Source organism: Peromyscus eremicus, chromosome 20, assembly GCF_949786415.1.
Source record: "Peromyscus eremicus chromosome 20, PerEre_H2_v1, whole genome shotgun sequence".
Classification (NCBI taxonomy): domain Eukaryota; kingdom Metazoa; phylum Chordata; class Mammalia; order Rodentia; family Cricetidae; genus Peromyscus; species Peromyscus eremicus.
This window is the reverse complement of record NC_081436.1, coordinates 56,695,968-56,723,607: the sequence shown is the minus strand read 5'-3', so window position 1 is coordinate 56,723,607 and position 27,640 is coordinate 56,695,968. Positions and strand designations below refer to the sequence as shown.

The 27,640-nt window shown below is 36.6% G+C and overlaps 1 protein-coding gene across 1 annotated transcript in view; it reads right to left on the bottom strand.

Moving 5' to 3' along the window:
• Positions 1 to 426: 426 nt before the first annotated feature.
• Positions 427 to 27,640, bottom strand: part of Rspo2 (R-spondin 2) — a 162,313-nt gene continuing 135,099 nt past the window's right edge. The window contains exon 5 of the mRNA XM_059247597.1: positions 427 to 2,403. Coding sequence (XP_059103580.1) covers positions 2,288 to 2,403 — 116 coding nt within the window. The 3' untranslated portion in view covers positions 427 to 2,287. The remainder of the gene's footprint in view (positions 2,404 to 27,640) is intronic.

Sequence of the window (27,640 nt, the reverse complement as noted above, 5' to 3'; positions counted from 1 at the left end):
GTATAAATACAACACAATTTGCTATGTGTACAAACACTAAAAATTATCAAAAATACCTAATATGTATAAGTGTTATGTTTAAATGTTGCTAAATACATTGTCTAAGGAATGATAAAAAGCAAACATGTTCAGTATGAATGTAATGTTCTCAAGTATTTGTGATACATAGTTGAGTATACTACATTATACATTATACAATATACTTCAGATTGGAGAGCTGTAGTACAGTCCTAAAACATAGTCCTACAGGTAGAAAAGAACCCAGGGAGAGAGAACAATTTCTCTCTAAGAAGACTTTCTTAGGCTAGATTTGGACTTGGGCAGTCTAGTTCTGAAAATCCTACTTTCAACTACTGTGCAATAAGTTTTATTGAAATGAGTATCCTAGATTTATATCAATATATTCTCTCATGTATTTGATGGATCACAAGTAGACAGTAGTGTTGGTAAAGCATTGCACTTTCCCCTAAGTGTACTCTTAAAGTAAAAAATAGTCCAAAAGCAATTTTTGAGTTTTTAATGCACAAAAACAACAGCCCAGAAACATAACAAGCATTGACTTATTAACAATGAAGTATGGTATTAAGAAGACCCCTCCCCACTTAGTAAATAGGAATATAGTGTATGAATAGACATGAAGGGAAGGGAACACTTTAGGATTAAGTGCAAGCCCTAAAGTTGAATACAACATTCATATATGGCTTATCTTGCATCAATTATTTTCATAATGAAGCTTATGACATCTATACATATCAGCAAGATGTTTCTGACTCAACAAAAATGCTGAAGAGGTAGTTTTACCAATGCAAAGTGAGGAAAAGGCTTTGCCTTGCTCTGGCTGCTTCCTCAAAACTCTACAACAATTTCTTTTGTTCTAAGGTCCCCCTGGATCACCAGGAAGATAAAGCATTTAGAGCCTGCCAATTCATAAGTCAAAGGACTGATCGACCCAAGGGGACAATGGTGATTCTGAAATCATGTCTGTGTGAACCGGCTGAGAAGCCTCCATCATGTTCTTTGTTCTAGTAGAAGACATTCTGGCTCAGCAGAGAAATGCACGGTGTGACTCTCAGTCAGGGAAAGCCCTCCTATTTTTTCCTTCATCTCCTAGGTGGTTTCAGGACAGCAGCTTCCCCAGTGACCCAAAAATTTTGCCAGGTAACCTATCATTTAATGTCATGAGTTGCTTTAAGTTTGAAAAAAATGAAGCTGGGAATTGTGTAATAAATACATGTAACTGCACACAAGTCCTCATGTTTTCAGCTGTGTTTCATAAATCATCACTTTCTGAACTCAAAAGAAGTTTGGCTTCTGATGGCCAGATGCTGCATGCTGCTTATTGTGTGTGTGTGTGTGTGTGTGTGTGTGTGTGTGTGTGTGTGTGTGTGTGTGTGACACGAACTGGGGAAGTTCTATCTGCACCGAAACTCTGACATCAGTCATTTGACTCTACGTACAAACTAGCTTATCCTAAACTTACAATTGGAAACAAGCCTACCCCACCCCCGCCCAAAATAATACAAACAGAAGAAACAAAATGGCAACAAAACATTTGTCAATTTTCAGAATTAGAACAATCATGTATAGACCATAGTTAAGAACCACTAAGAACAAAGTGACATCTTATCAATCAGGTATGACTTGTTACACACAGAAAGCATAAATATACAGTATGGAGCTTTGTATGGAGCTCAGCAGAATCTGTACATGTAAGTACTAGGCTGAAATATAGTAGGAATTTCCACAGAATACCCCTAGCTAAAAAGCAGTCTCGTTGAAAGATCATTTGAAGGCCACCAATCATGAAAACATCGTGCGGTGACACTAAGCATTATTTCCACTCGCAATTGTCTTTGACAATGCACAAGGTGAGAAACAAGTCACAAGGGAACAGCGCTTGCCCGCTTCTGTATCTTCTTTCAGGAAAGTAGGCATGGATGCACTCTCCGGTGGGGATCTACAGCCACATGCCTCCTACAAGTTCACTGTGCCAGGGGCAGATTCTTAGGACACATGATGCTCATCACAGGAGTGTACATGCTTCAGCTCCCACTGATGAGGTCAACAAGCTCCTGCTATCACAGGCTCCAGATTCAAATCAAAGCATAAATAACCCAGAGTCCATGCTTGGGCACTTCCCTTCGCAATGTTACTGAAAAAGGATACTGGTCAGAGCAGCAGGAATGCTGTCCACCAGTGTGGATTGGAGAGTAGCTTTGTGCACTTTTGCAATATAAACAACAGCAACAAAATCCCCCTCAAAAATCCCCCCACTATTGCCTGTATTTTATTGGGTAGCTCTGTCTGTAGCTAGGAAGACACTGTGCTGCTCTTGGGCTCTTTCGGTCAACTTCCTCCTCTTCTTCTTGTTTCTCTTCTCCTTGGCTTTTGGTGTTCTCTTCCCTAGGATGGGATAAAGAAAGAGGGAGAATAGAGGATGTCAGAAAAGTTCCTTTCTCAAGGAAAGAGAATACAAAACATTAAGAATTTTGGCCAAAGCCCATCTGGAAAACATCACCTATGGAAAAGGCAGCCTCAAAGGAAAAATTGTTCACATTAATTTTGATGAAATAATAATAATTCCCTAAATTGGATATGCTGTCCAGAACAGAGACAGATCTTCCTGCTACAGGGAACTGGCATATTTAAAACTTCCCAGAGGCCAGATCAGTCTTTCAAATATCATCCTGCCACAAAAATTTCATTGATACTCTCCTATTTTCAACAATGCTACCCTTAGCATCCACCTTTTGCAGTATCTTTCTGCTGCTTCACATGTCTGTCAGTCAGAAGAAAATCAGTTTCTCTCTATCGTAAATATACTGGAAGTTTCAAACTCCCTTCTTTGGGAGCATGGGTCTTGTTTTTAACACCATCCCTGCCAGGTTCTCTACAGACCAATGAATGAAACAATTAACTGTGTGCACTGTTTTTTTTTTAAATTTTCTATTTAAAAAAAAAAAACTTAGGAAGGACCATTCATTATGTGTTCCACCAGTTCTTATCCAAATTGCCTGGACAAGTCGTTCCTATTAACATTAAGAAGGCTTGCTTGTTCTGACAAACGGATGATACGTGTTTCACTATCAGAAAACCACACCAAGTTCTATTTCTTTCTTTAGCCACCAGGAAGCCTGGACCACAAAGTGAATACTTGAGGGTTTTCTCCAGCAGGGTTTATTGGATACGATTTCTCCTCTGCCATCTTTTATTTCTTCCACCTTCTGGTTGTGATTTGTATTTCATACTTTAGAAGGTCTTAACATTTCTTTGTATATACATATACACAAGATTATGAAACAAAGAAACAGGAAGTTCTTGGGTTTAGTTCATTATTTTATATTATAGACATAGAAACATGACATGTTCATAAATGTCACATTTTACTGGAAGTTATCACTATATACCTTCATCACAGAAAGACTACTCTAGAAAAAAATCCAATTACCAAATATCAGCTACCTGATGTACTTGTAATTTTATACAAAACCTATGTTCTGTTTCTGTAGGGTTCAGCCGTCAGATACCAATGCCAACAGTATTGATAGCATTTAGCTGAGCATCCAATTGATGCTCATCAATTTTCCTATACATATGAAATTCAATTTTTCAGTACAACCCAAAAATGGAAAATGTAGCTAATATAAAATAAACTACATGGGACTGGAGAGATGGCTTGGTGGTTAAGAGAACTTGCTGCTCTTGCAGAGGAACTAGGTTCAGTTTCCATGGTGGCTCACAATCATCCGTGTTTCAAGTTTCAAGGGATCTGAGGCCTTTTTCTGACCTCCATGTAAACACATAGTGCACATACATTCATGCAGGAAAAACACTCATATACATAAAATAAATCTTTTAAAAAATAAGCAAGAGATGAAGGAGATACATGTCTTAGGAAACTAAGAAGAATACTTAAGTTTCCTAAGGAAGTATTTCACATTCCTACAAATTTCTCAAGAGGAAGGGAAATGGTCTTACTCCTCAATACCCTAGAAAAGTGACAGAAATACAGTCAACATTCAACAAATGGTGCCTGGGTAGAAAAAAAAATCTCAAGCAAGAAGATAAACTTATTTTAATAGACACTACATTAAAATAATGAGAACACGATCATGCTCCCATATTAAATTATAAAGGTCCTTGAAGTTAACTGCTGGTTCTCATTAGATTTTGGCATTAATGTTATAATGGCATTTTGCCATCTTTAAACATAGTTAATCCTACCCAATGAAACCCTAGTCCAAGCCATCATTAATCCAAGCAGCTGTGAAGTTCTAACTATGTAGGTCCATTATCTCTAATGATGACACGCCTGAAGAGCACAAAGAAGTACTTCACAGAGAAAGGCATGTTTAAAGAGAAGTGTCCATTACAAAATTTTACAAAGATTTCTCAGCTCTGCATGTTCCTTAAAATAAACAAATATCTGAAGCTCAAAACAATCATTGCTGACTATATTTTTAAAATTCATTTAGTTTATCGTTCCTTTATCTAAATCTTGGCATTCCTCTTAAAAGTAAATTGAAATTAAGTGAATGGAGAACAAAACTTGTTCTACTAGACTGAAAATGTTAAAGAAAGCTAGCATCCACAATGTCCAAATCTTCATGTAGAGCAGGTAATATAAAATAAACTAGATGAGGCTAGAGAGATGGCTCAGTGGTTAGGAGAACTTGGGGCTCTTACAGAGGACCTAGATTCAGTTCCCATGGTGGCTCACAACCATCCCTAACCTGAGTACCAAGGGATTTGAGCCTGAGGTATGGATGATTGTGAACTACCGTGGGAAATGTACACTACTCTCATTCAACCCTAATCCATGCATAGTTACATCTTTAAGGTGGCTAATTTTGTATCTGTTATCTAATAACTATTCTGATAAAAAAACATCAGTATCAGATGGTCTTGCCTTTGTGATGGGACAGTTACTAACAGTTGCATGAAACATTTGGTATCATAGACTTACTAAGTGATGCTTCTGAAAACTATGAAATATTCTTTCAAACTGTATGTTTATGTCTTTGATGACCAGTTCCAACTGATAATGATTTGGGGACCCAGTGATAATGTTAATTATTTTCATATGAAGACTGTTGAATGTAAACTCTTTGCCATTGTTTGGTTGATTGGTTGGTTGGTTTTGTTTTGGGCCAGTACCATTTCTGATATTAAATATATTGAAAATACCAAAGAATTAAGATAGAAGGCCAAAATCTGACCACAAACAGGACTAAATTAACTGAAAATATTTTGTGGTCCACAGTAATTGTTCTGACTTTATGCTCAACTTGAAATAATAGAAATATATTAAAAGAGAAGTTATAGAAAAGATTCAACACACATTTTCTTTCAAATTAAGATTTTCAGACATTAAGAAATTAGGTTCAAACTGAGAAACATCTAACCCTGCTCTTATCTATTTGGTGATTTTTAGTGGACATAGATGTGCTAATTTTTGTTCCCACTTAATTTCTTTATATTTATCTAGATATATTCATATATCTATATTGTTGATATTAAAGTTGGAGAATGACTTCTGTACTTGGCATAATTGTACATTCTCAATATATTTATGCACATATAAAGGCATGCATAATAATTGTTACCCTAAGAGAAATCCAACCGATTTAACTTTCTTCTTACTTAGTCAGTAAGGGAAGACTCAGAATCTTTACTACACAAGATCAGAAAAGGCAGCTTGGGTTTATGAATTTGGCAGTCTCCAACATACACAACTCTACTGACAAGTTCTGCACATCATTATCCTGACTGCTTTGAGAACACAGTGGCCTTGACGCATTGCTACAGCACAAATCTGTTCAGAGTAGGACAGCCAGCGCACTGTGCAGAACAGATCTGCTGAGACCCATTCTATGGATGCACAATGATGACTTGCCGTATGTTACTGTCTTTTAAGGAAACTGATGTGATGTAATGGAGAAAAGCTACATCGAGGAAGAGAGAATCTGGATATTGTAATGGATGTGTATGATAAGACACTACATTGTGAGTATTCATTTCTACAATGATGGTCATTATTTACCAGAGAGTTATGAGATATTGCATGAGAAAGTCATGTTACTAAGATGAAAGGAAGACAAAATTATAAAAATAAATGAAACTATACAGGTACTATCAAAACCACATGCTAAGCAACATAATCTTTACACATATATGGAAATGGTCCTAAAAGATATCCTATCCATTCTTTCACAGTGAAAGGTGAGAAAATGTTTGTGGAAATATTCCTAGCTATCAGCTGTGGATTACTGCTATTACATTCACAACAGGATATGTTATTTGGAAGCAAACTAGCAGGAAGACTCACAAATTACAAGATCTGAAAACAATGAATCTCTTGATTTCACTATTTCATTCTTCCACAAATTCTCAAATCCAACATTCTTCTTTTCTTTAGACTTCAGAGAGAAGCTTCACATCACTGCAGCAATGGTTCTTGTATTTCTATCAGTAAGGCATAGAGCCTGTCTAGGGTCTCCAACCTGACTACTATTTGTCCTGAAAAAGATTTTCTAAGAGTAAATATAATGGATGTAAACTGAAGGGGGAAAAACAGTAGCTATAATTACAAAATAAAAAAGCTTCTCTGTGTTTACATATATATGTAACATGTTATATATGTACATGTATGCATATATATATAACATATATGCCTATACATATACATGGAAATGGGGGAAAGCCATGTTATGACAAATGTGACTGACTGTATAATTAAGTATAATTATGGTTTTAGCTACAACTGTAACAAAAACAATTCACCTACGACCAAGATGCAAATTTTGAGGTTTGTGTTATTCCAGGAGTCTGTGAATTCATATCTTTCAAGTAACTAACCTTGAAGGCTATAGAGTCATGTAAACAACTGTCCTATTGAATTCTGCCACATCTCAGCAGGCACTCTGGAGGCAGAAGAGTCAGAAGCCTGAGGGGTCTATACTGCAGACAATGAATGGCAAATTGGTGATTTCTATTTCTCATATGGGTAAGCTGAGTTTAATGAAGAATGATTAGCAAGATAAATTTATTTTTTTAAGACTGATGAATGATTCTATGGAAAGATGCCAGTTGGTTCTTAAAATATTTTAAGTGTTCATATAAAAATATACAAAAAAACTAAATATAGTTCATAAAGAAAATTAAAATGACTAATATATTTAACAATTAAAACTGCCAAATAAAAAGAGGTGTTGATGCAGGATCCTTGCAAGTAAAAATCCTTAAATCTGTTAAGAATATGGAGATGCAGGCATTAGATGCATTACAGAAATATAACTTAAATACAGCCTTTCCACAAAGCCATCTGGCAATATTCATAACTTTTGACTCTGAACTAGGAATCTATTTTGGGAAAATAATCTAAACTTGGGCAAAGCTTTATGCATGGGGATGTTTACTATGATAGTGATGAAACATAAATTATCTCAATGTCCTAGTATAATTTTTCATGATCTCTTCTTTTTATAACTATTAAAGCAATAAAGTATCCTTGCAACAAAACTCATGCATTTTATATTTTAAGGCTACAGCAATTAAATCCCTTTCTAAGAGTACTATTATTGCATGTTCCCAAAATTTATCATGAATGGGTCTAAGAAAAATCCCTTAACATAAAAATACTCTTATTATGAAAACAAGGCAATTCATTCATACAGTGGTCACACCCAAACTGGATATAAGATATAAATGCTTAGGAATAAATAACTGACCTAAACCCTTTAGACATTAAAAATGGCTATTAATTTATAAGGTGCCAGTTTTTTCATTGTTTTGTCTAGAAAGATACCTGAGTAGGCAAATATAATGAGCAAGTTTGGGCCCTCTACAATCTGTCTTAAGAGGTCATAGTAACTACTGTAATGGCATTATGAAGATTGTCTTTTTTATATGCAAATGATGTTCTAACATATTTTCACCTTGTAAAATGACTAAATTGAGTTAATTAACTCATTTACTACCTCATATATTTATCTGTAGTGAAAACGCTTAAAGTCTCTCTCTTTGAAATTTTCCTGCATACATACTCTTATTTATATATGACCTGGTAAGTCAGAGGTAGGGGGAAGGTAAAGTGTAATGTAAATGGTAACATTCATTGGTTTGTTTCACGATTATTAAAGTGTTAAAAATTAACAAGCCACCTATTAAGAGTTTATTGGACATCTTGAATTTCAAGGGACAGACCAAAAAACTTCCAGGTAATCATCTAGTCACTTCAGTCTACAAAAGAACTGATGCTTTAAAAATATGTACATGTATCAATAACAAATAAAAAGCAATCATCAACTTGAAAGGAAGTGAAGGGTGTCACAGGATGGGTTATAAGGGAGATTGGAGGGAGGAAAGAGAAGGGGGAAAGTGATGCAATTATATTTTAATTACAGAGCACCAAAAAGACAAGATTAGAAAAGAAGATGCCCACGACATATCACAGTTAAAGCACTAAGTTTACAAAATGAGACAAGTATAGATAGCTGCAAGAGAAAAAAACACAAATCACATATAAAGGGCAACATTTCAGAATAATAGCTGGTTTCTCAATGGAAACTTTAGAAGCCAAAACAGCCTAGAACAACACATTCCAGGTCCTGAAAGACCATGATGGCCAACCTAAACAAATACCCAGCAAAACTACCTGCCATAATTGAAAGAGAAAGAAAAACTTTCCACATTAAAAGCAAGCCTAAAAAATGTATTCAACAAATCAAACCAAAGGAAAATATAGGAAGACTGAAGAGGGAGATAAGCATAGCCAAGACACTGTGGAAAAAAAAGAAAAGTTATAATTACTAAACCACAGAGTACTACTGAGGTTACAAACAACACCACATACCAGCAACGGAATGACTGCAATCAACAAACACACTTCAATAATAACTTTAAATATTAATGGCCTGGATTCCCCAATCAAAAGACACAGACTGGCTGAAAGGATCAAGAAACAAATTCCATATATCTGTTGTCTACAAGAAATATAACTTAGATTTAAAAATAGGCACCACCTTAATGTGGTGATAATTTATTTGTGCTGAAATGTGGTAATATTTTATTTGTGCTTTAATAAATAAAGCTTGCCTGGAGATCAGAGGAAAAAGCCAGCCACAACACAGAAGTCATGCAATGTTAGCACACACCTTCAATCTTATCACTTGGCAGGCAGGATGTCTGTGTGTTCAAGGCCACACTAAAAACAGAGCCAGGTGTGGTGGCACATGCCTTAAATTCCAACACTAGTTAAGAATGGAGGTTAGGAGGTCTGTACAGACAGAAAGTGTCAGAGCTGGGCAGGAAGAGGAAGTGATGTAGCTGAACAGAGAGAGCAAATCAGATGACAGAATAACAAGGCACATAGGCATGGGTAGACAGGAAGTAACTCGCATTTGGAAGCAGCAAAGTTGGTGAAGTAAGGTTGGCTGGTGGCTTTCCCTATTTCCCTGATCTCTCTAAGGCTTTTACCCTTATATTTGGCTCTGTGTTTTTTATTTAATAAGATCATTTAGAAATTCATCTACGCCGGGCGGTGGTGGCGCACGCCTTTAATCCCAGCACTCGGGAGGCAGAGCCAGGCGGATTTCTGTGAGTTCGAGGCCAGCCTAGGCTACCAAGTGAGTTCCAGGAAAGGCACAAAGCTACACAGAGAAACCCTGTCTCAAAAAAAAAAAAAAAAAAAAAAAAAGAAATTCATCTACAATTGGTGCTCAATGTGGCAAGAATTCACTAAAAAGCTGCTTATGGGTTTACAGGGCCCCTGGCTCAGGCCAGAGCACATGGCCAGACTCTCTTTGGCTTTCTTTCTCCTGGTGGGTGGTGGGCTCTCTCTGGGTTCCCATCTCTGACTGCCACCACACTAGGTAGCTACTTTGAAATTCCCTCTGACTTCTACTGTTCTATGCAGTCAACAGACTGGGCAAGTCAATTAAGATTATATTAAAGGGTGAAATTATTTGAAAGAAAATCTTTTTCCCACATTAAAAAATGGAAACATTTATACAATCGAAGGAATGTGGTCTCTGTTTGATAACACATTAGGCAGTCCAAAAGTGGAACATTTGAATGAGTGGATAATTAATATTGATAGGATATATGTAACATCAATTATGAATATTATTTGTTTAATCATTTTTATTTTAGCATTAAAAAGATTTTTCAATTCAAGTGCCAAGATCAAAGCTTTAGAAAAACCTGTTAAAATGAATCATAGAGAAATTCAGACCCAGACAAGAGAATTTAAAGGTGAACCTCACTCAGGATTGACTTTAGAAAAACCTATTAAAATGAATTATAGAGAAATCCAGACTCAGACAGAATAATTTAAAGGTGAAATCATCTCAGGATTGAATTATAAAGTTACAGAGAAACAGCCTCAGGTTACCAGACAGCAAACTTTAATTTACCCCATACCCTTACAGGAACTGCCAAATGCTGGTGTACAAGCTAATTAGATTCCAGTGGAAATGTTAGATTTAAGGAGATTCACAAGAAGCTATAGTATCATATGCCATGCATTCTCCATTTGTAAAGCAGATGTTAAACTCATGGTCAACTTGTAATAGAATTATCCCTCAGGACTGGAAAGAATTAATTACAGTTGTCTTAGAGGCCAGTCCACAGTTACAGTGGAGAACCTGGTTTGAAGAGGAGGCTAAAACAATAGAACAATGATGCAGGGCTACAGGTGTCGAAATTTCCCAGGATAAGATTCTTGGAGAGGGTGATTATGCTGATAATCAAAGAAAATGTTTATATAATAACCCAACCCTAATTCTATGCTGCATGGCAGCCCTGAATGCATGGGACAGAATTCAGGAAGCTGAAAAAAATTGAGTCATTTATGAAAGTTATACAAGGCCCCAGAGAATCCTTCACAGATTTCTTACAAAGGTTGTCTTCAGCAGTAAATAGAATGATACCAAATTCAGAAGCTAGACAGATAATAATTGAATCTTTGGCTTTTGCAAATGCGAGTGCAGCATGCAAAAGAATAACCAGGCCATTAAAGGCAAGATCAGCACCCTTGGAGGATTGGATCAAGGACACAATTAATATTGAGTCTCATGACCATGGTGATATTTGGATAGGAGAGGTGATATCAAAAGCTCTGAGGAAAAATAATGTCAGATGTTTAAGCTGCAGTAAACAAGGTCATTTGAAAAGGGAGTGTAAACAGGGCATTCTTAGAAACAATGTTTATTCAAGGAACAATGGCAACAGAATGCCTCTCCCTTCTGGATTATGCAGAAGGTGTGGTAAACACTGAACTAAGAAATATAGATCAACAAGGGACAGACAAGGTAATCTTTTGCCTCTGCTGTCAACAAACTCCCCAAGGGACCTCATGCAGGCCCCCATGGCAAATTCAGTTCAGACTTTTTCTGCCATCATAGAAGAAACCTCTTCTCAGAGTAATTAAATAACCAAATGCCTATTGGAATCAGTCAGGCTGCTCAGGATGATAGAACAGCCGTAACTGAACAGGAACTTTATGAGAAACCATAAAGAGAATATTTAAGGCAAACTTCTATAAATGAACAAAGACCAAAATTAAAAACATGAATAAATGACATTCTCTTGGAAGGTTTGGTAGACACAAGTGTGGACATTACAATAATTGTACCAGAATTTTGGCATCCAAATTGGCCTCCTCAGGAGGTAAATGTTCAGCTGTTAGGGACTGGAACATTATCTCAAGTGAAACAGAGGGCAAGATGGCTCAAATGTATAGGGCCAAAAGGACAGAGAGGAAAATTAAAGCCATATGTGGCTAATATAACCATGAATTTATGGGGCTGTGATTTATTACAACAATGGAATACCCAGATTAATATTCCTCCAACCTCAGAAACAAACCATAAACTAACACAAGTTTCTGAGAGAAATATTAGGAGGTATTATAAAGAGCAGTCACCAATCATCCAGATTTTACAAGAACAGGGCACAACTGCTAATCTTTCAAAGATACCAACAGCTCTACCTTTAAAATGGTTAACAGACAAGTCTGTATGGGTCCAGCAATGACCTTTAACAACAGAGAAACTCCAGGCTTTAGAAGAGCTGGTACAAGAGCAGTTAAATGCTCAGCATATTGAAGAATCAACCAGCCCTTGGAATTCTCCTGTATTTGTTATTAAAAAGAAATCTGGTAAATGGAGAATGGTAACAGACCTAAAAGCAATTAACAAAGTAATTCAGCCAATGGGCTCTCTACAATCTGGAATTCCTTTGGCTACTCTGTTACCTAAAGGATGGCCTCTTATAGTTATCAATTTAAAAGACCGTTTCTTTTCAATACCCTTACAAGAAAAAGACAGAGAAAGATTTGCCTTCACGGTGCCTGCTATAATGATTGTCAGCCAGTTAAGAGATATCAATGGAGGGTTCTCCCACAGGGAATGTTAAATAGCCCAACCCTGTGCCAATATTTTGTATGACAGCCATTGGAAGAAATATGTAAACAATTTCCTAAATCTATCATTCCATGGATGATATTTTACTAACTGATTCACATGCAGATAACTTAGAATGTTTGAAGAAGTAAAGTAACAATGTCAATAGTAAAGAAAATTTTGCCTTGTTGGGGATTACAAATTTCTCCTGAAAAGATACAAAAAAGAGATTTTATTATTTAGGATATAAAATAGGTCTACAAAAAAATTAGACCCAAGAAGGTGCAAATTAGGAGAGATCGATTATGGATTCTTAATGACTTTCAAAGATTATTTGGAGACATTTCTCATCTACGAACTGTTGTTGGGGTAAAAAATGATGAACTGAGTAATCTGTTCAAAACATTACAAGGTGACAAGGACTTAAATAGTCCAAGAGAATTATCAGCTGAGCTGAGTGAGAACTGGCCTTGGTGGAAAAGAAAGTACAGGAAGGACATGTGGATTGTGTGGATCGAAAGCTTGATTGCATTTTGGTTATTTTACCCTCTAAGCATTCTCCTACAGGAATTTTAATGTGAGGGGATGATATTATATTGGAATGGATATTTCTACAAAATAAACAGAATAAAAAATTTAAAACTTCTGCAGAAAAGATCTCTGACTTGATTTTGAAAAGAAAATTGACACTTCATCAATTAGCAGGAATAAACCCAGCAGAAATTGTAGTACCTTTAACTAAGGATGACAATGACAAATTATATGCAGAAAGTGAACCTTGGTAAAGAGCTTGCAGGAATTTTTTGGGAAAGATTAACAGCAAATATCCCAAAAGTGATAGAATTCAACTTATAAAGAGAACTGATTGGATTCTGCCTTGCATTGTTTGGGAAATACCCATATCTGGAGTTCGAACATTTTATACAGATGCAAACAAACAAGGAAAAGCAGGTTACAAGTCAGAAAATTTAAGTAAAGTGGTTCAAAGTCCTTATAATTCGGTTCAAAATCAGAATTGTATGCTATTCTGTTGGTATTAATGGGTTTTTTTTGGAACCTGTCAACTTAGTTACTGACTCTCAGTATGCTGAAAGAGTGGTCTTACATATTGAGACTGCAGAATTTATCCCTGATGATTCAGAATTAACTTTGTTATTTATTGAGTTACAAGATATAATCAGGCCGGGCGGTGGTGGCGCACCCCTTTAATCCCAGCACTCGGGAGGCAGAGCCAGGCGGATCTCTGTGAGTTCGAGGCCAGCCTGGACTACCAAGTGAGTTCCAGGAAAGGCGCAAAGCTACACAGAGAAACCCTGTCTCGAAAAACCAAAAAAAAAAAAAAAAAAAAAAAAGATATAATCAGGAATGGAAAGCATCCTTTATATATAACTCACATCTGATCCCATAAGGGTCTGCCAGGCCCTCTAGAACAAGGTAATGATGAGATTGTTAAACTATTGATGGGAAATGTACTGGAGGCCTCAGAATTTCATAAATAACATCATGTCAATAGTGAAGGTTTAAAAAATGATTTGTCCATAACCTGGCAACAAGCCAAGGAAATGTCCTACTTGTTCTTTTAACAATCAGACTTCACTACTGGCAGGATGTAACCCGAAGGGTACTCAGAGGAATGAATTCTGGCAGATGGATGTGTTTCACTTGACAGAATTTGGAAAATTGAAATATGTACACCACAACATTGATACTTATTCAGGATTTCTAATCGGCAACTGCTCTGAGTTCTAAAAAGGCTGATTCTGTAATCACTCATTTGCTAGAAGTTATGGTCATCATGTGGATACTTGCACAAATTAAAACTGACAATGCTCCAGCATATGTCTCTGGTAAAATGAAACAGTTTTTTGCTCATTACAACATAAAGCATATTACAAGTACACCACATAATCCTACAGGCCAAGCAGTTATAGAAAGATCAAACTGAACTCTAAAGGATATGTTAAATAAATAGAAAGGGGTAACAAAAACCCCTAGAAATAGATTTCATAATGCTCTATTAACTCTGAATTTTCTCAATGCTAATGAGAAAGAAACAACAGCTGCAGAAAGACATTGGATAATAGAAAAAAACTACAGAATTAAATCAGCCTATATATTTTAAGGATGTGCTGACCTCAGAATGGAAACCAGGATATGGGGACAAGGTTTTGCTTTTGTTTCTACAGGAAAAGAAAAGCTATGGATACCATCAAAATTGATAAAGTTTCAATTTGAACAAGAGAAACCTATTAGAAGAGGTAATAATAGTTCATCAACCAGCATGAACATCCAATTTAAATTAACTTATACAACTAACTAATGCTTTTCATTTAATCAGATATAACTTACCAAAAGGGAACCTCCCCAAAGTTAGGCTTGGGAAAGGGTTTTTGCTTTTGTCTTTCAAGAGAATGAAGGCTAAGGAATCTGAGTAACACTGGACAAAAGAGACATCTGAAGAAAAGGGACAAAACATCCAGAAAAAAAAATGTCCCAAGAAAAAGAGTAAATTGGCCTATTGGTATATCACATATAAAATTTCATAAGTCTTCCTAAATGTTTGTTTCTGCTCATCTCTACAAACACTTAACACAAATGGTCTTTTTGTAGTCCCAGTTCAATTAAAAATTAAAGCTGGCTTTGGAGTTGGAGAATGGCTCTCTCCTTCTCTAAACTCAAGCATATTTGTTAAAAGGAAAATGCAAAATCTCTGCATCATGTCAGAAGAGCCATCTGAAATGGGACAGAAGAAAATCAAAATTAAGGGACTATTCTATTACCACTAATCTCACAATTCATTAGTTCTATTTTGATTCTTTCAACTTTTCTTAAGGTATGAATTTATATAAAAATTTATAAGATATATATATATTAAACTTTTGTCATGATATTAATGGTCATATATAGTACTAACTAATTCTAGAAAAAAAGGCTTCATTTAGCTGCCTATACATGTTTTTGTGTCGGAATCGCTATCAATTTTCTGCAGGGAATCATGACCAGGAATAACAGGAAATTTGAAGTCTCCAGAAAGATGATGGGGCCCCACGTGACAATTTTACATGGATAATAATAATACCACTAAGCTGAAACATCACCCAAAGATCAACTTTGGACTACAAACTGCTCGGGACAATTTCGAGATGGCTAGCTGAGATGATCCAGCTTCATAGACTATTCAAGCGAGGACTTGAGATAAGCCTTGCACTTTCACTTTATGCAGAGACTGGACAACAAATGCTAACTCTCTCGGAACGTGACAATTAACCCTGAATTTTTTTGTGGTGGTATTGTGTTCCCCAAAATATTGTGCACCCTAATAAACTTATCTGGGGCCAGAGACAGAACAGCCACTAGATACAAAGGCTAGAAAATGGTGGCACTCACACCTTTAATCCTAGCACTTCAGAGGTAGAAATCCCTCTGGATCTCTGTGAGTTCAAGGCCACATTGGAAACGGCCAGGCATGGTGATAAACGCCTGTAATCCAAGAAAGCGAGCCTTTAATCCCAAGGAGTGGTGGTAGAAAGCAGAAAGGTATATAAGGTGTGAGGACCAGAAAACTAGAAGTATTTGGCTGGTTAAGCTTCAGGCTTTCAAGCAGTAGTTCAGCTGAGAGCCATTGGGATGAGGACACAGAGGCTTCCAGTCTGAGGAAACAAGACCAGCTGAGAAGTTGGCCAGGTGAGGTTAGCTGTGGCTTGTTCTATCTCTCTGATCTTTCAGAATTCACCCCAATACCTGGTCCGGGTTTGATCTTATTAATAAGAACTTAAGATTCATGCTACAATTTTTCTTTTCAGGATGCCCTAAAGATTCCTTCACCCACAAACAGCAGGAAGCAGTTTTAAGAACACAGCACCCACATTCCCAAGAGGTGGGGCAGGTGGTTTTTGGTTTTTCTATGGGTTTTAGATAATTGTCATTATTTAGGATCATTGGTTACAAGTTGTTATTGTTAATGGTCAGGAAAAAGACTAAACAAAAGAAATTATATTTAAGGTTCTTGTTTGAAAAAAGAAAAAAAAGAAAAAAGAGGATATAGATAAGAGGTAGATTACTGAATCTACTATTAAAAATGAAATAGAAATGACAGAATAAAGGGTAGAACATTGAATCTACTCTGAAAAGAAAAAAAGAGGATATAGATATGTTACAGATAAAAAGTTAGGATTATTGGATCTACTTTTAGAAAGCAACTACTAGTTTTAAATATTTTACATTGGAATGGATTTTTGTATATTGTATACAAATTATATATATTGATACAAATTTGAGATTGATTTTGTTAGAAAATGCTGTACATATATTTCTAATCTTGTTTAGGATATTGTACCTATACAGTTCATTTAACAATGTAACGCAATTTGCTAATCCTTGAAAGTTTTATTACCAACTAATTAGGATATAAAGAAATGAAAGTTAATAGTTAGACATTACAATCGAACTTGTAGTCATATTAGGTATATTTTCAAGGTCAAGCAGAGATATATTTTAGATAGATAAGTCATTTTCAAACCCTTCAGAGATCTATAGAATATGGCATTTAAGATGTTTTAAAAACATCGATTTTTTTCCTTTTTTTATGACTATGAGACATGTCTGCTCCTGGCAGCACCAATCTACTTCAGAGAAGATATGGGCATTGAAGAAATTACACATGGAGTTAACTTTCATTGTGGCAAAAGTTAGCCACTGGGCAAGAAAGTGCCCTTTGCATCAACTGCTGACAGTATGCTGTCCAAAATGGACAAGCAGGACACACACCCACACACACAAAGGGGACTACCAATCCTTGCCAAGACAAGTGTGGTTGCAGCTTTGGCAACAGGCATACTCTGAGCCCAGGACAATATGGCACCATCACTGAAGTGGCTTTGCAATCTGGAAAGGTACAGTGCCCCTTTCTTCAAAGGCAGCTGAACAGGCAGTGGACCAATGGCTTCTGGTGTATAGTGAAACAGTGTAGCTGAAACAGTTATTCTTGGAGGAGTAACTAGGCTGATGGAGTCTGGCCTCTCAATAGTAGACTGGCACTTAATATAAGAGATGAAGCCACCCACAAGCCAGAAGAATGGGAAGCCGAATTCCAAAAACACCAGCAATTTCCAGAATTTAACATCCTGAATTATGACATGACACTGGCAGAATTCAAGTTTATCTGGTACATAGAATATTTGCACCAAATGTGGGATCGAGCTGTAGGCCTTGCATACACCCTGCTTCATAAATGTGTCTGTCAGATATGCTAAGCCTATAGGTCAAAGATGATGCCCCAGCATTGCAGAGAAACCTTTGGTGACTGTCCAGGAAGCTGGCTGTTTCTGTCATAACTCACATTTTCTGGAAGTTTGCAATTCCTGTTTTACTAGGTAATATTATTTCCTTCTCACATGTCTGAGGGAGTTGAGGATTAGATAGTTATAGTTATAGTTTTCCTTGTTAAGAAATTCAGAAAAGAAACTCACTAAGAGGCGTTAAGTGTATGAGTTTGAAAGACATTATAAGATAGTTTTCTGTTGGTGATACAAGATAGTGTAGAAAGTGAAGGATAGGTACATTTTGACTCACCAAAATAGGATAACGGAATATTTTTGCTGAATTTGTCAAATGCAAATGGACTAGACATTGTTGATGTATTGCTTGTATATATTATATAGTTATTGTACTTATTATATATAGTTTTTCTTATATTAGTTATAACTTTTAAATTTTTTTTATTTTTTATTAGGCAAAAAAAGGGGAAATGTGGTGCTATTTTATTTGTGCTTTAATAAATAAAGCTTGCCTGGAGATCAGAGGAAAAGGCCAGCCACAACACAGAAGTCATGCAATGTTAGCACACACCTTCAATCCTATCACTTGGCAGGCAGGATCTCTGTGTGTTCAAGGCCACACTGGAAACAGAGCCAGGTGTGGTGGCACGTGCCTTAAATTCCAACACTAGCCAACCATGGAGGTCTGGAGGTCTGTACAGTAGACAGGATGTGACAGAGCTGGGCAGGAAGAGGAAGTGATGTAGCTGAACACAGAGAGAAAATCAGGGAGCAGAACAACAAGGCATGTAGGTGCAGGTAGACAGGAAGTAACTCGCATTTGGAAGCTGCAGAGTTGGTGAGGTAAGGTTGGCTAGCTTTCCCTATTTCCCTGATCTCTCTAAGGCGTTCACCCCTATTTTGGGCTCTGTGTTTTTTATTTAATAAGATCATTTAGAAATTCATCTACACCTTAAAATCTAAGAGTAGACAATAGTACACCAATCTAATGGGACAAACAAGCAAGCTGGTTTCACCATCCTAAAAGCAGACAAAATAAATTTCAAACTAAGACTAATAGAAACAGATAAACAAGGACACTTCATTCTAGTGAAGGGAACAATTAGCCAAGATGGCACTGCTATCCTAAATACATATGCACCAAATTCTGGTACACCCAATTTCATAAAAACATTCTTCTGGAATTATAAAACAGAGGTTAATATAGACCCATTAAAGTAGATATTGAAAACATCTACTCTTATCTAATACACAGGACAACTGGACAAAAATAAACATCAGAATAAATAACATCAAAGATTATATGGACTTTACAGATATCTCCAGATTTGGCCCCCAAAACAAATAACATACATTCTATTCATAGCATTAGCTTTTCTAAAATATACCACAAATTCAGAAGGATTGAAATAACTCAGTGTATCCTATCTGGCCATAATTCAATAAAACTTAAAACAAACAGCAAACAAATTGCTAGTAAATACTCATGTAGATTAAACAACTCAGTACTAAATGATGAATGGGTTAAAGAAGAAATAAGGAAAGAAATCCTGGGACTAAATGAAACACAACAGAACCACTGGGTCATATTGAAAACAGTCCAACAAGGGAAATGTATAGTTTTAAGTGCCTACATTAAAAGTCAGAAAGAGCACAAATAAATGACTTAATGAAGCAACTTAAAAATTTGGAAAAACAAGAATAAACCAAATCCAAACCCAGTTGACAACAAGAAATAATAATAATTAGAGCGGGGGGGGGGGCGGGGGACAAAGAAAAATCCAAAGAATCAACAAATCTAAGAGTTGGTTCTTTGAGAAGGTGAACAAGCTTCATGGATCTTTGATCCAACTGAAAAGAGAGGACTCAAATTAACAGAATCATAAATGATCAGGGCAACATCACAAGAAACCCAAAGAAATTCAGAATATTATAAGAGAATACTTTAAAAACTTGTACTCATTAAGCTGAAAAACTTAAAAGAAATGGGTAAATTTCTAGATTCAGTCAAACCACCAAAATTGAACCAAGAAGAGAATAACATCCTAAACGGGAATATAACAAATGAGGAGACAAAAATATTAATCAATCAATCTTTCCTAGGACTTAAGCACAAGGCCACGTGGATTCACAGAACACTGTCAGACTTTCAAGAAGACAGCCAGCCAGTCCTTCTTGAACTATTCAAATAGAAAGAGAAGGAACATTCCCAAAATCCTTTTATGAAGCCAGTATCACTCTAATGCCAAAGTCAGATAAAGACACAACAACAACAAAAAACTACAGGCCATTTTCACTGATGAACATAGATTCAAAAACGTTCAATAAAATACTTAAAACAAAATACAGATGTACACCAAAAAGATTATTCACCATAACCAAGTTGGCTTTATCCTTGAAATTCAGGGATAGCTCTACATACAAGTCAATAAATGTAACAAACTACACACATGAATTTAAAGACATAAGACACAAGATTGCCAGTGGTAGTGGTGCACACCTTTAATCTCAGCACTCAAGAGGCAGAGCCAGGCAGATCTCTGTGAGTTCGAGGCCAGCCAGATCTACAGGACAGGCACCAAAATTAAACAGAGAAACCCTGTCTCGACAAACAAAACAACAAACAAACAAAAAGACACAAGATCATAAACATAGATGAAGGAAAAAGCCTTTGACAAAATCCAACATGGCCTCATGATAAAAGTCCCAGAAAAGTGGAGAACTTAACATTCCACAACATAATAAAGGCTATATCTGAGGAACCCACAGCCAGCATCATCCTAAATGGTGAAAACCAAGAAGCAATCTCACAGGAGTCAGGAGAAAGACTAGGCTGTCCACTATCCCAACTCCTTTTCAACACTGTGCTTGATGCACTAGCTGGAATAAAACAAGAGAAGAGAATTGAAGGGAACCAAATAGAAAAAGAAGAAATCAAAATATCCCTCTTTGTAGATGACATAATATTATACATTGGAGATCCCAGAAATTATACTAGAAAACTTCTGAACACTATAACAAATCCAGGAATATAGCAGGATATGGAATCAACTTACACATACCAATGGCACAAACCATTAGCAAACATACAGAGAAAGAAATCATGGATATATCTTTATTCACAATAGCCTCAAAGAAAATAAAATAACTAGGAATAAAACTAATCAATGAGGTGAGGGAACTTTACAATGAAAACTTTAAAGAAAGAGAGAAAGATACTAGATTCTAGTGACTAGATGATGGAAAGATAGTCAATGCTCATGGACTGGTCAAATTAGTATTGTGAAACGGACCATTTTATCAAAAGCTTCTTACAGATTCAATGAAATCCTATTTTTTTTAAAAGCCCCATCTCATTCTTCACTGAAATAGAAACAACTATCCTAAAATTCATATGGACACAGATAATACACTGGGTAGCCAGAATAATAGCTAGCATAAACAATAATGCTAACAAGATAACCATTCCAGAATTCAAGATATATTACAGAGCCATAGTAACAAAAACAATTTGGTATAGGCACAAAAACAGACATGGAGACTGTGCAGACTGATGGAACCAAATCAAGACCCAAACATGAGTACACATAACTCTAGCCACTTAGTATTTGACAAAGATGCCAAAACCACACTCTGAAAGAAAGGAAACACCTTCAACAGATGGTGCTGGGGAAACTGGATGTCCAGATGCAGATGAGTACTTCTCATCTTCCACAAAAACTAACTTCAAATGGATCAAACACTTAAATGTGAAGCCTGAAACTGCTATAACAAAACAAAGGCATTGCCTTACCTGATTTAGGTGTGGGAAAGAACTTTCCTATTAGACCCTATTTGCTGAAGAATTAAGACAATTGACAAACAGGACTTCATAAAACCAAAAAGCTTCTGCATAGCTAAAGAAACAACCAACCATGTGAAGAGAATGGGAGAGAATCTTCGCCAGTTATACATCTGACAGAAGACTAATATCTAGAATTTATAAAGAACTGGAAAATAAAAGTCAAAATCAACCAAGCAAACAAAAAAATCACCCTGACTCATTCACAAAATGGGCCTGGAACTTGAACAGAGAGTTATTAAACAAAGAAAAACAATGGTGGCTAAGAAATAGCTCAAAAAATGTTCCTAGTCCTCAACAATTAGAGAAACGCATGTCAAAAATAACTTTGAGATTTCATCTTACACCAGTCATAATGGAAAAATCAACAAAATATGCAACAATGAACACTGGAGGGGGTGTAGGAGGGAAGGAAACCCTCATCCAGTTGGCCAGATTGCAAACTAGTTTACCCACTCTGGAAATGGTGTGGAGAATTCTCAAAAGGCTAAAAACAAATCTACCATATGACCCAGCTGTATCACTCTTTGGAATATACCCAAAGGACTCAACAACATCCTATCCATGGATGCTTGCTCAGCCATGCTCATGGCTGCTCATTCACAATAGCCAGGAAATGAAAACAACCTAAATGGCCTACAATGGATGGATGAATAATGAAAATGTAGTGCATATACACTATGGAAAACTATTCAGCTAAAAGAAAAATGAAATTTTCAGATTAATAGATGGAACTAGAAAAGATAACATTGACTGAAAGTAATCCAGACACAGAAAGACAAATGTTTCATTTTTCTCTCTCATCTGAGTCTCTTAGTACATATACTGGAGTAATTGCAGAAACAAGGAAGTAAAAAGTGACCACTGTCAGTATGGGAGGAATGGAACAGCAGGGGATAGGTGATCTGACCTGGGAAATGAGAAAAGGAGGAGGGTACTCAGTTAGGGAGAGAGAAGGAGACAAATACAGAAGAGGGGAGAGAGAGGCAGAAGTATGGATGTCTGAAAAGGCCAAAAAGAATCACAATATTATCTATCTAAAAATACCTAACACATGTAAGTTGGTGTATAAATACATACACAGTTTAAATGAAATTTTCCCATCTGGGATGACAATGCTCCTCCATGAGTCAAAGACTATCCGAACACTGACACCAGGCGTGAGAAATCCTCTCTTGAGCTGTGAGTCAGAGTTGTCCAAGAGACTCCCAAAACATGACAGACTGTTACTGCTGTCCTTGGTTTCTCCATGAGAGACAGAAGGTAAGTCTCTACTGCTGAAGACATCAGGCCCTTCAGAGCCATGGCTCAGAGACGACTGAGCTCTAACTAAAGTCTCTTCCCTGAGGACTAGCTTTCATGGTATCAGGAGGCACCACGCAAGCTTCCAAAAGAGAAGTGAGCAACAGTCCTCCCAGCTATGATACCTACGAAGCATAGCAATGACCAGCATGACCTAACACTAAAGATGTAAGCAGTGATGGAATAAATAGTTTTCCCCATGGGAAAGCACACCAATGGGTTATATAATACCAAAGGGTCAACCCTGAAAGTATACATACACGTAACATCATATGGACTGAGTAAAATTAGATGTGTGTGTGCATTAGCAATTAATGAAAGAAGAGCTATGAATTTGAAAGAGAGCAAGGAGAGGTATATGGGTGAGGGCTGCTAAGGGAGGAAAGGAAAGGAGGAAATGTAATTATATTACAATCTCAAAATATAAAATTAATAAAAGGAAGAGGGCGTTAAATGACTAAAACGCTCTGTATGTGGACATGAAACTGGCAGAGAGTAAAAATAGGAAAAGCACAGTTTTTAATAGAAAATAGTACCAGTGAAAAAACCTGCACCCAAACTACATATGACTTTCCAGCAGTTTTTCTTCTTGCGCTGTAAGCCGCAGAGCATGACCAAACCAAATGTAATGGGTAAAGTGGACTTCTCTAAGCAAACAAACATGAAAACTATTCGGAATTCCAGAAAAACTTACTACCTTCGCCAGCTTAGAAGAATGAATTCACTAAGCCATTAGACCTGCAGGGGAAGTGGCTGACTATGTGCCACTTACCCAGCTTTTACTATAATAAAGACAACATTAAAATGACCTCTTTGGTCCATATACCAGATAGGTGGTCCACCACATATCTGGATTAGTTTAAAGATCTTGTTTTATATTGAAAGTGGTAGAAACAGAAAAGAATTAAACCCAAAAAGCACTTACACCTATGTGGATAATTAAGCACCACTAAAGTTTCTTGTACATGATGTTTCAAATGTTCCTGGTTTTATGGCTATCAAAACTTTCCTTTGGTTGTGTGATATGACTTTTATAGGACCAGTAAGATAATTCCAAGCTTTAACATGTACCTGATGCAACATGGTCCACAGCAAAGCGATGGGAATGAAATTTGGCTTGGTTCCCTATAACATTTGTCATAAGAATCTGGGTAACTAGATTCTTAGATATACCTCACGCAGAGGGGAGAAAACACTCAAAGACATGATTCTTTTCATTTAATGATAGGGAAGAATAAGCAAGGAGAAATGGTTAAAAATTATGTCCATAAATACTTTATGTTCATTGTAAAGGACAAAATTTTGGGGTGAGGGAACCTAAAATAGTTTTCTAGTTCTGTTGTATTGGGGGGGAAATATACTTCCACCACAAGGGGGCAGTAGATCATTTTTATTCTAAGACTATTGGCGATGCATTTGTGTTTTGTTTTTTGTTGTTGTTTTTAAGTATGTAGGGGAGCTTTGCAGTTCTTACTTCTTAAATTTATTTTAACCTCACTTTAAGGCTTATTTTTTTTCCAGAGATAAATGCTGTAGAGAATTAAACAGTAATAAGACCCAAATCCAGCACAAGGAAAAATATAATTGCCTTTCTGTCAAAAAAAGATGTCTGGGAACAAGAGAAAAGAACTATTAAGATAATCCTTCTATCCATCCATTTAGGAGAGAAACAGTACTGAAGCCAAACTTGAGTTGACATTTTCTTATGGGGAAGCGAATGCACGCTACAGCAAAGAGTAAGTCTTCTATCTCTAGTTTGTAAGAACACAAAACTAAACATGATCTTCAGCAGCTCCTATTTCACCCAGTGTATAGAGGATTAATGTCAAGAATAAAAGCTGACCATTTATGATGACTGCTGACAAAGGACTCTCATCAAGTTGGCCTCCTAGCCACAGTTAGTTAGCTTTGAGGATTCAAGTCAAGAGGCAACAAGTGACATTTCGACATGTTGCTCAAGTTCAACTCCGCAAGGCACATTAGATGATGAGCAAGTGAGGCACCTTGTCTAGATGTCTAGATGACCTACCCATCCTCCTCCAACTAATCAGGAGCAGGATTAGGCTGAAAACATGGACTTTAATTTCACTCTTTCTTACATAGTCTTACAGCCTTGAAAAATCACTACAGACAGATGGAGTTGTTGAGTCATTTTTCAATAAAGACAAAAGGCATTTACAGATAGCTAGTAGTCCTCTTAGTGATTTCTATGAGAAATGTCACTGACCACATCACAACCATGAAACCCCTTTATTATTCAGTTATTCATTCCTTTGGGCTTTCTGTAAATTTACTTTGAATCATTATTTTCTTTACCTTTTACCAATATTGAGTCTACAAAATTGCCTCAATACAGTTTGAGACTATAGATTATAAGATTACCACACATTTTAAGTGCTTTCTGCATATTCTTATTTAATTCAACATTGAGGAAAGATAAGTACTCTAACCATACTGCCAAAAACACTGTGTAGCGACATGCTCTCAATTTACTCAAAATTATTTACAAGAAATGATCAGACTCATTTAACACTTTTATATCAAATCTGAAAAAGAGCATCAGAATTTGCTGAGAAAATGATACAAACTGTTTTTTTATTAGATTGGGAACTGGGGTGTCATCAGAAAATAGTTTCAGTTTCCTCCATGGCTGACTTCATAATAGAACACACCTTTTAAAAGAATTCTCTTTACAACTACAGGACTTAATGTCTTCTATTTGATCCTAAATCAATAGCCATCAACTAAATAAATAAGATACCCAAGAAGTGATACTTAATACTTATCATCATATGGGGAATGTTACTTTAATTCAGGTTCAACACAATTTCTGTGGAACTTGTAGATCACTCATATAAGTGAAATAATGATTTCTACATGGTAGCTATACAAAACATACGTTATCAGTTCAAATCCACCACCTAAATTACAGACCAAATGAAGGCAGCCAATTTCAGCTTGACATAGTCTATGTAGGCTACCCTACTGAATACTGATATACCCTACTGACACTGCATAATGCCTGTGACTTTTCAGCCTACCTCTCTGTAACAACCTCAACTTCAATCTCTTTCACCTCAAATGTATATTCCCATGAGGTCATTTCAAGATAAACCACGGAATCTGGGATGCCTGGCTTGAATAAATCACTCCTGGTCTAGAGCAGAGAAGTAGGGCTATGGGGTGGAGAAGTGTGATACTGAAATGAGCAGGCATCTGGGCTAGAACGTTAAGCCCACAGCCTTTGAGGTCATATAGGCCTAGATTCAAAGCAGAACTATACTATTTAGAAACCAGTGATGTTAGGCTATTTTCATGCACTATCAAACTTTATTTTTCTAATCCTTAAGCAGAAAGTAACAATAGAGTTAGAGAGGATCTTGGCACTTAACCCTTCCTGCTCCGAATGGCATATCTGAAGGTTCAAAGCTAAAGTGCACAAATGAGAGAAAAGATGTGAAATATTATTTTTAGGCATTCTCTTACTCCCACTTCACAAGATGAAACCCATAACTGGCACAATTAGCAAGTCAAAAATTTATGGCTGGACAGGCCATAGACCACAGGGGAGACTATTTACTATTAGTCTAGTAAATAGACACAGTATTAAACCAACTTCTAATGGCTTCTTATTATACCCATGGATCAATGCATCTCTCAACCCTCATCAGAGAAGCTTCTATTTGTGATTAACACAGAGACCCACAACTGGCAAAGGTCAGAGGTTATGAAACTTTGAAATGCTTAGCCTTAAATGGGGCATCTATACCTTACTCCCTCCTGCCAAAGTTCAGGGGTCATTGTGGAAGAGGAGCCAGAAAAAAATGTAAGGGTTTGAAGCAGCTGATGACACCAAGGAAACCTGATCTTCTGGACACAACAGGACAGCTGCACATACGAATTGACAAGGATTGCAACAACATTCACAAAATCTGTACATGCTCAAGTAGGACCAACTCCTAGCATGGAAAGGTGAGTTCAGCATGAATTTCTGGACTCACTTCCATGGTTATGTTTGTGGGTGATGCATGGAAAGACAAGTAGACACAAAGCTACCCATGCCTGGAGGAGTGTGTGCACACAGGAAATAGGCTCCAAGTTATCTGCAACCATCAAGATGGCAGCTGTGTTTCTGTTTGAGAGATTCGACTTGCTCTATAAAATGACTCAACTAACTCAAGGAGCAGGTCTGTTTCAAAAAGTAACCTGGTTGTGTCACAAGAATTCTAAAGTTGGAAATACACAAAATGAAAAATTGCTTTAAAACGTTAAAATATCTTAACTATTAACATGTGGGGTTTCTCCTCAATGAATATGCAAGGCTGGCATTTCAAATAAGTTGAATAAACAGGGGTTGGGAAATGCAATTTGTTGTACAGCACTTGCCTAACTTGCCACAACACTAGGTTCTAGCCCTAGTTCTGAAAACACACACGCATACGCATACGCATACACACACACACACACACACACACACTCACACACACACACACGCACACACACACACACACAGAGAAAGAGAGAGAGAGGAAAAAAAAAGAGGTGAGACAGAAAAGTACCTCTTGCTCCATGTAACATAAATGCTAATAGTATCATGTTATAACTAGTTGGATTATGAAAAGGGAAAACAAGGAAATCTTTAAGCTTGATGCAGAAAGGTGCTTCCTACAAGTCAATTCCATATATTAAGCCATCATCATCATGGTATCATCATCATGATCACAATGTTATCATCATCAACATCATCATCATGATGGCACTGCAATCTCTGTAACAGACACCAAGTCTTGACATAGGTTAACTCGTTTCATATTAAA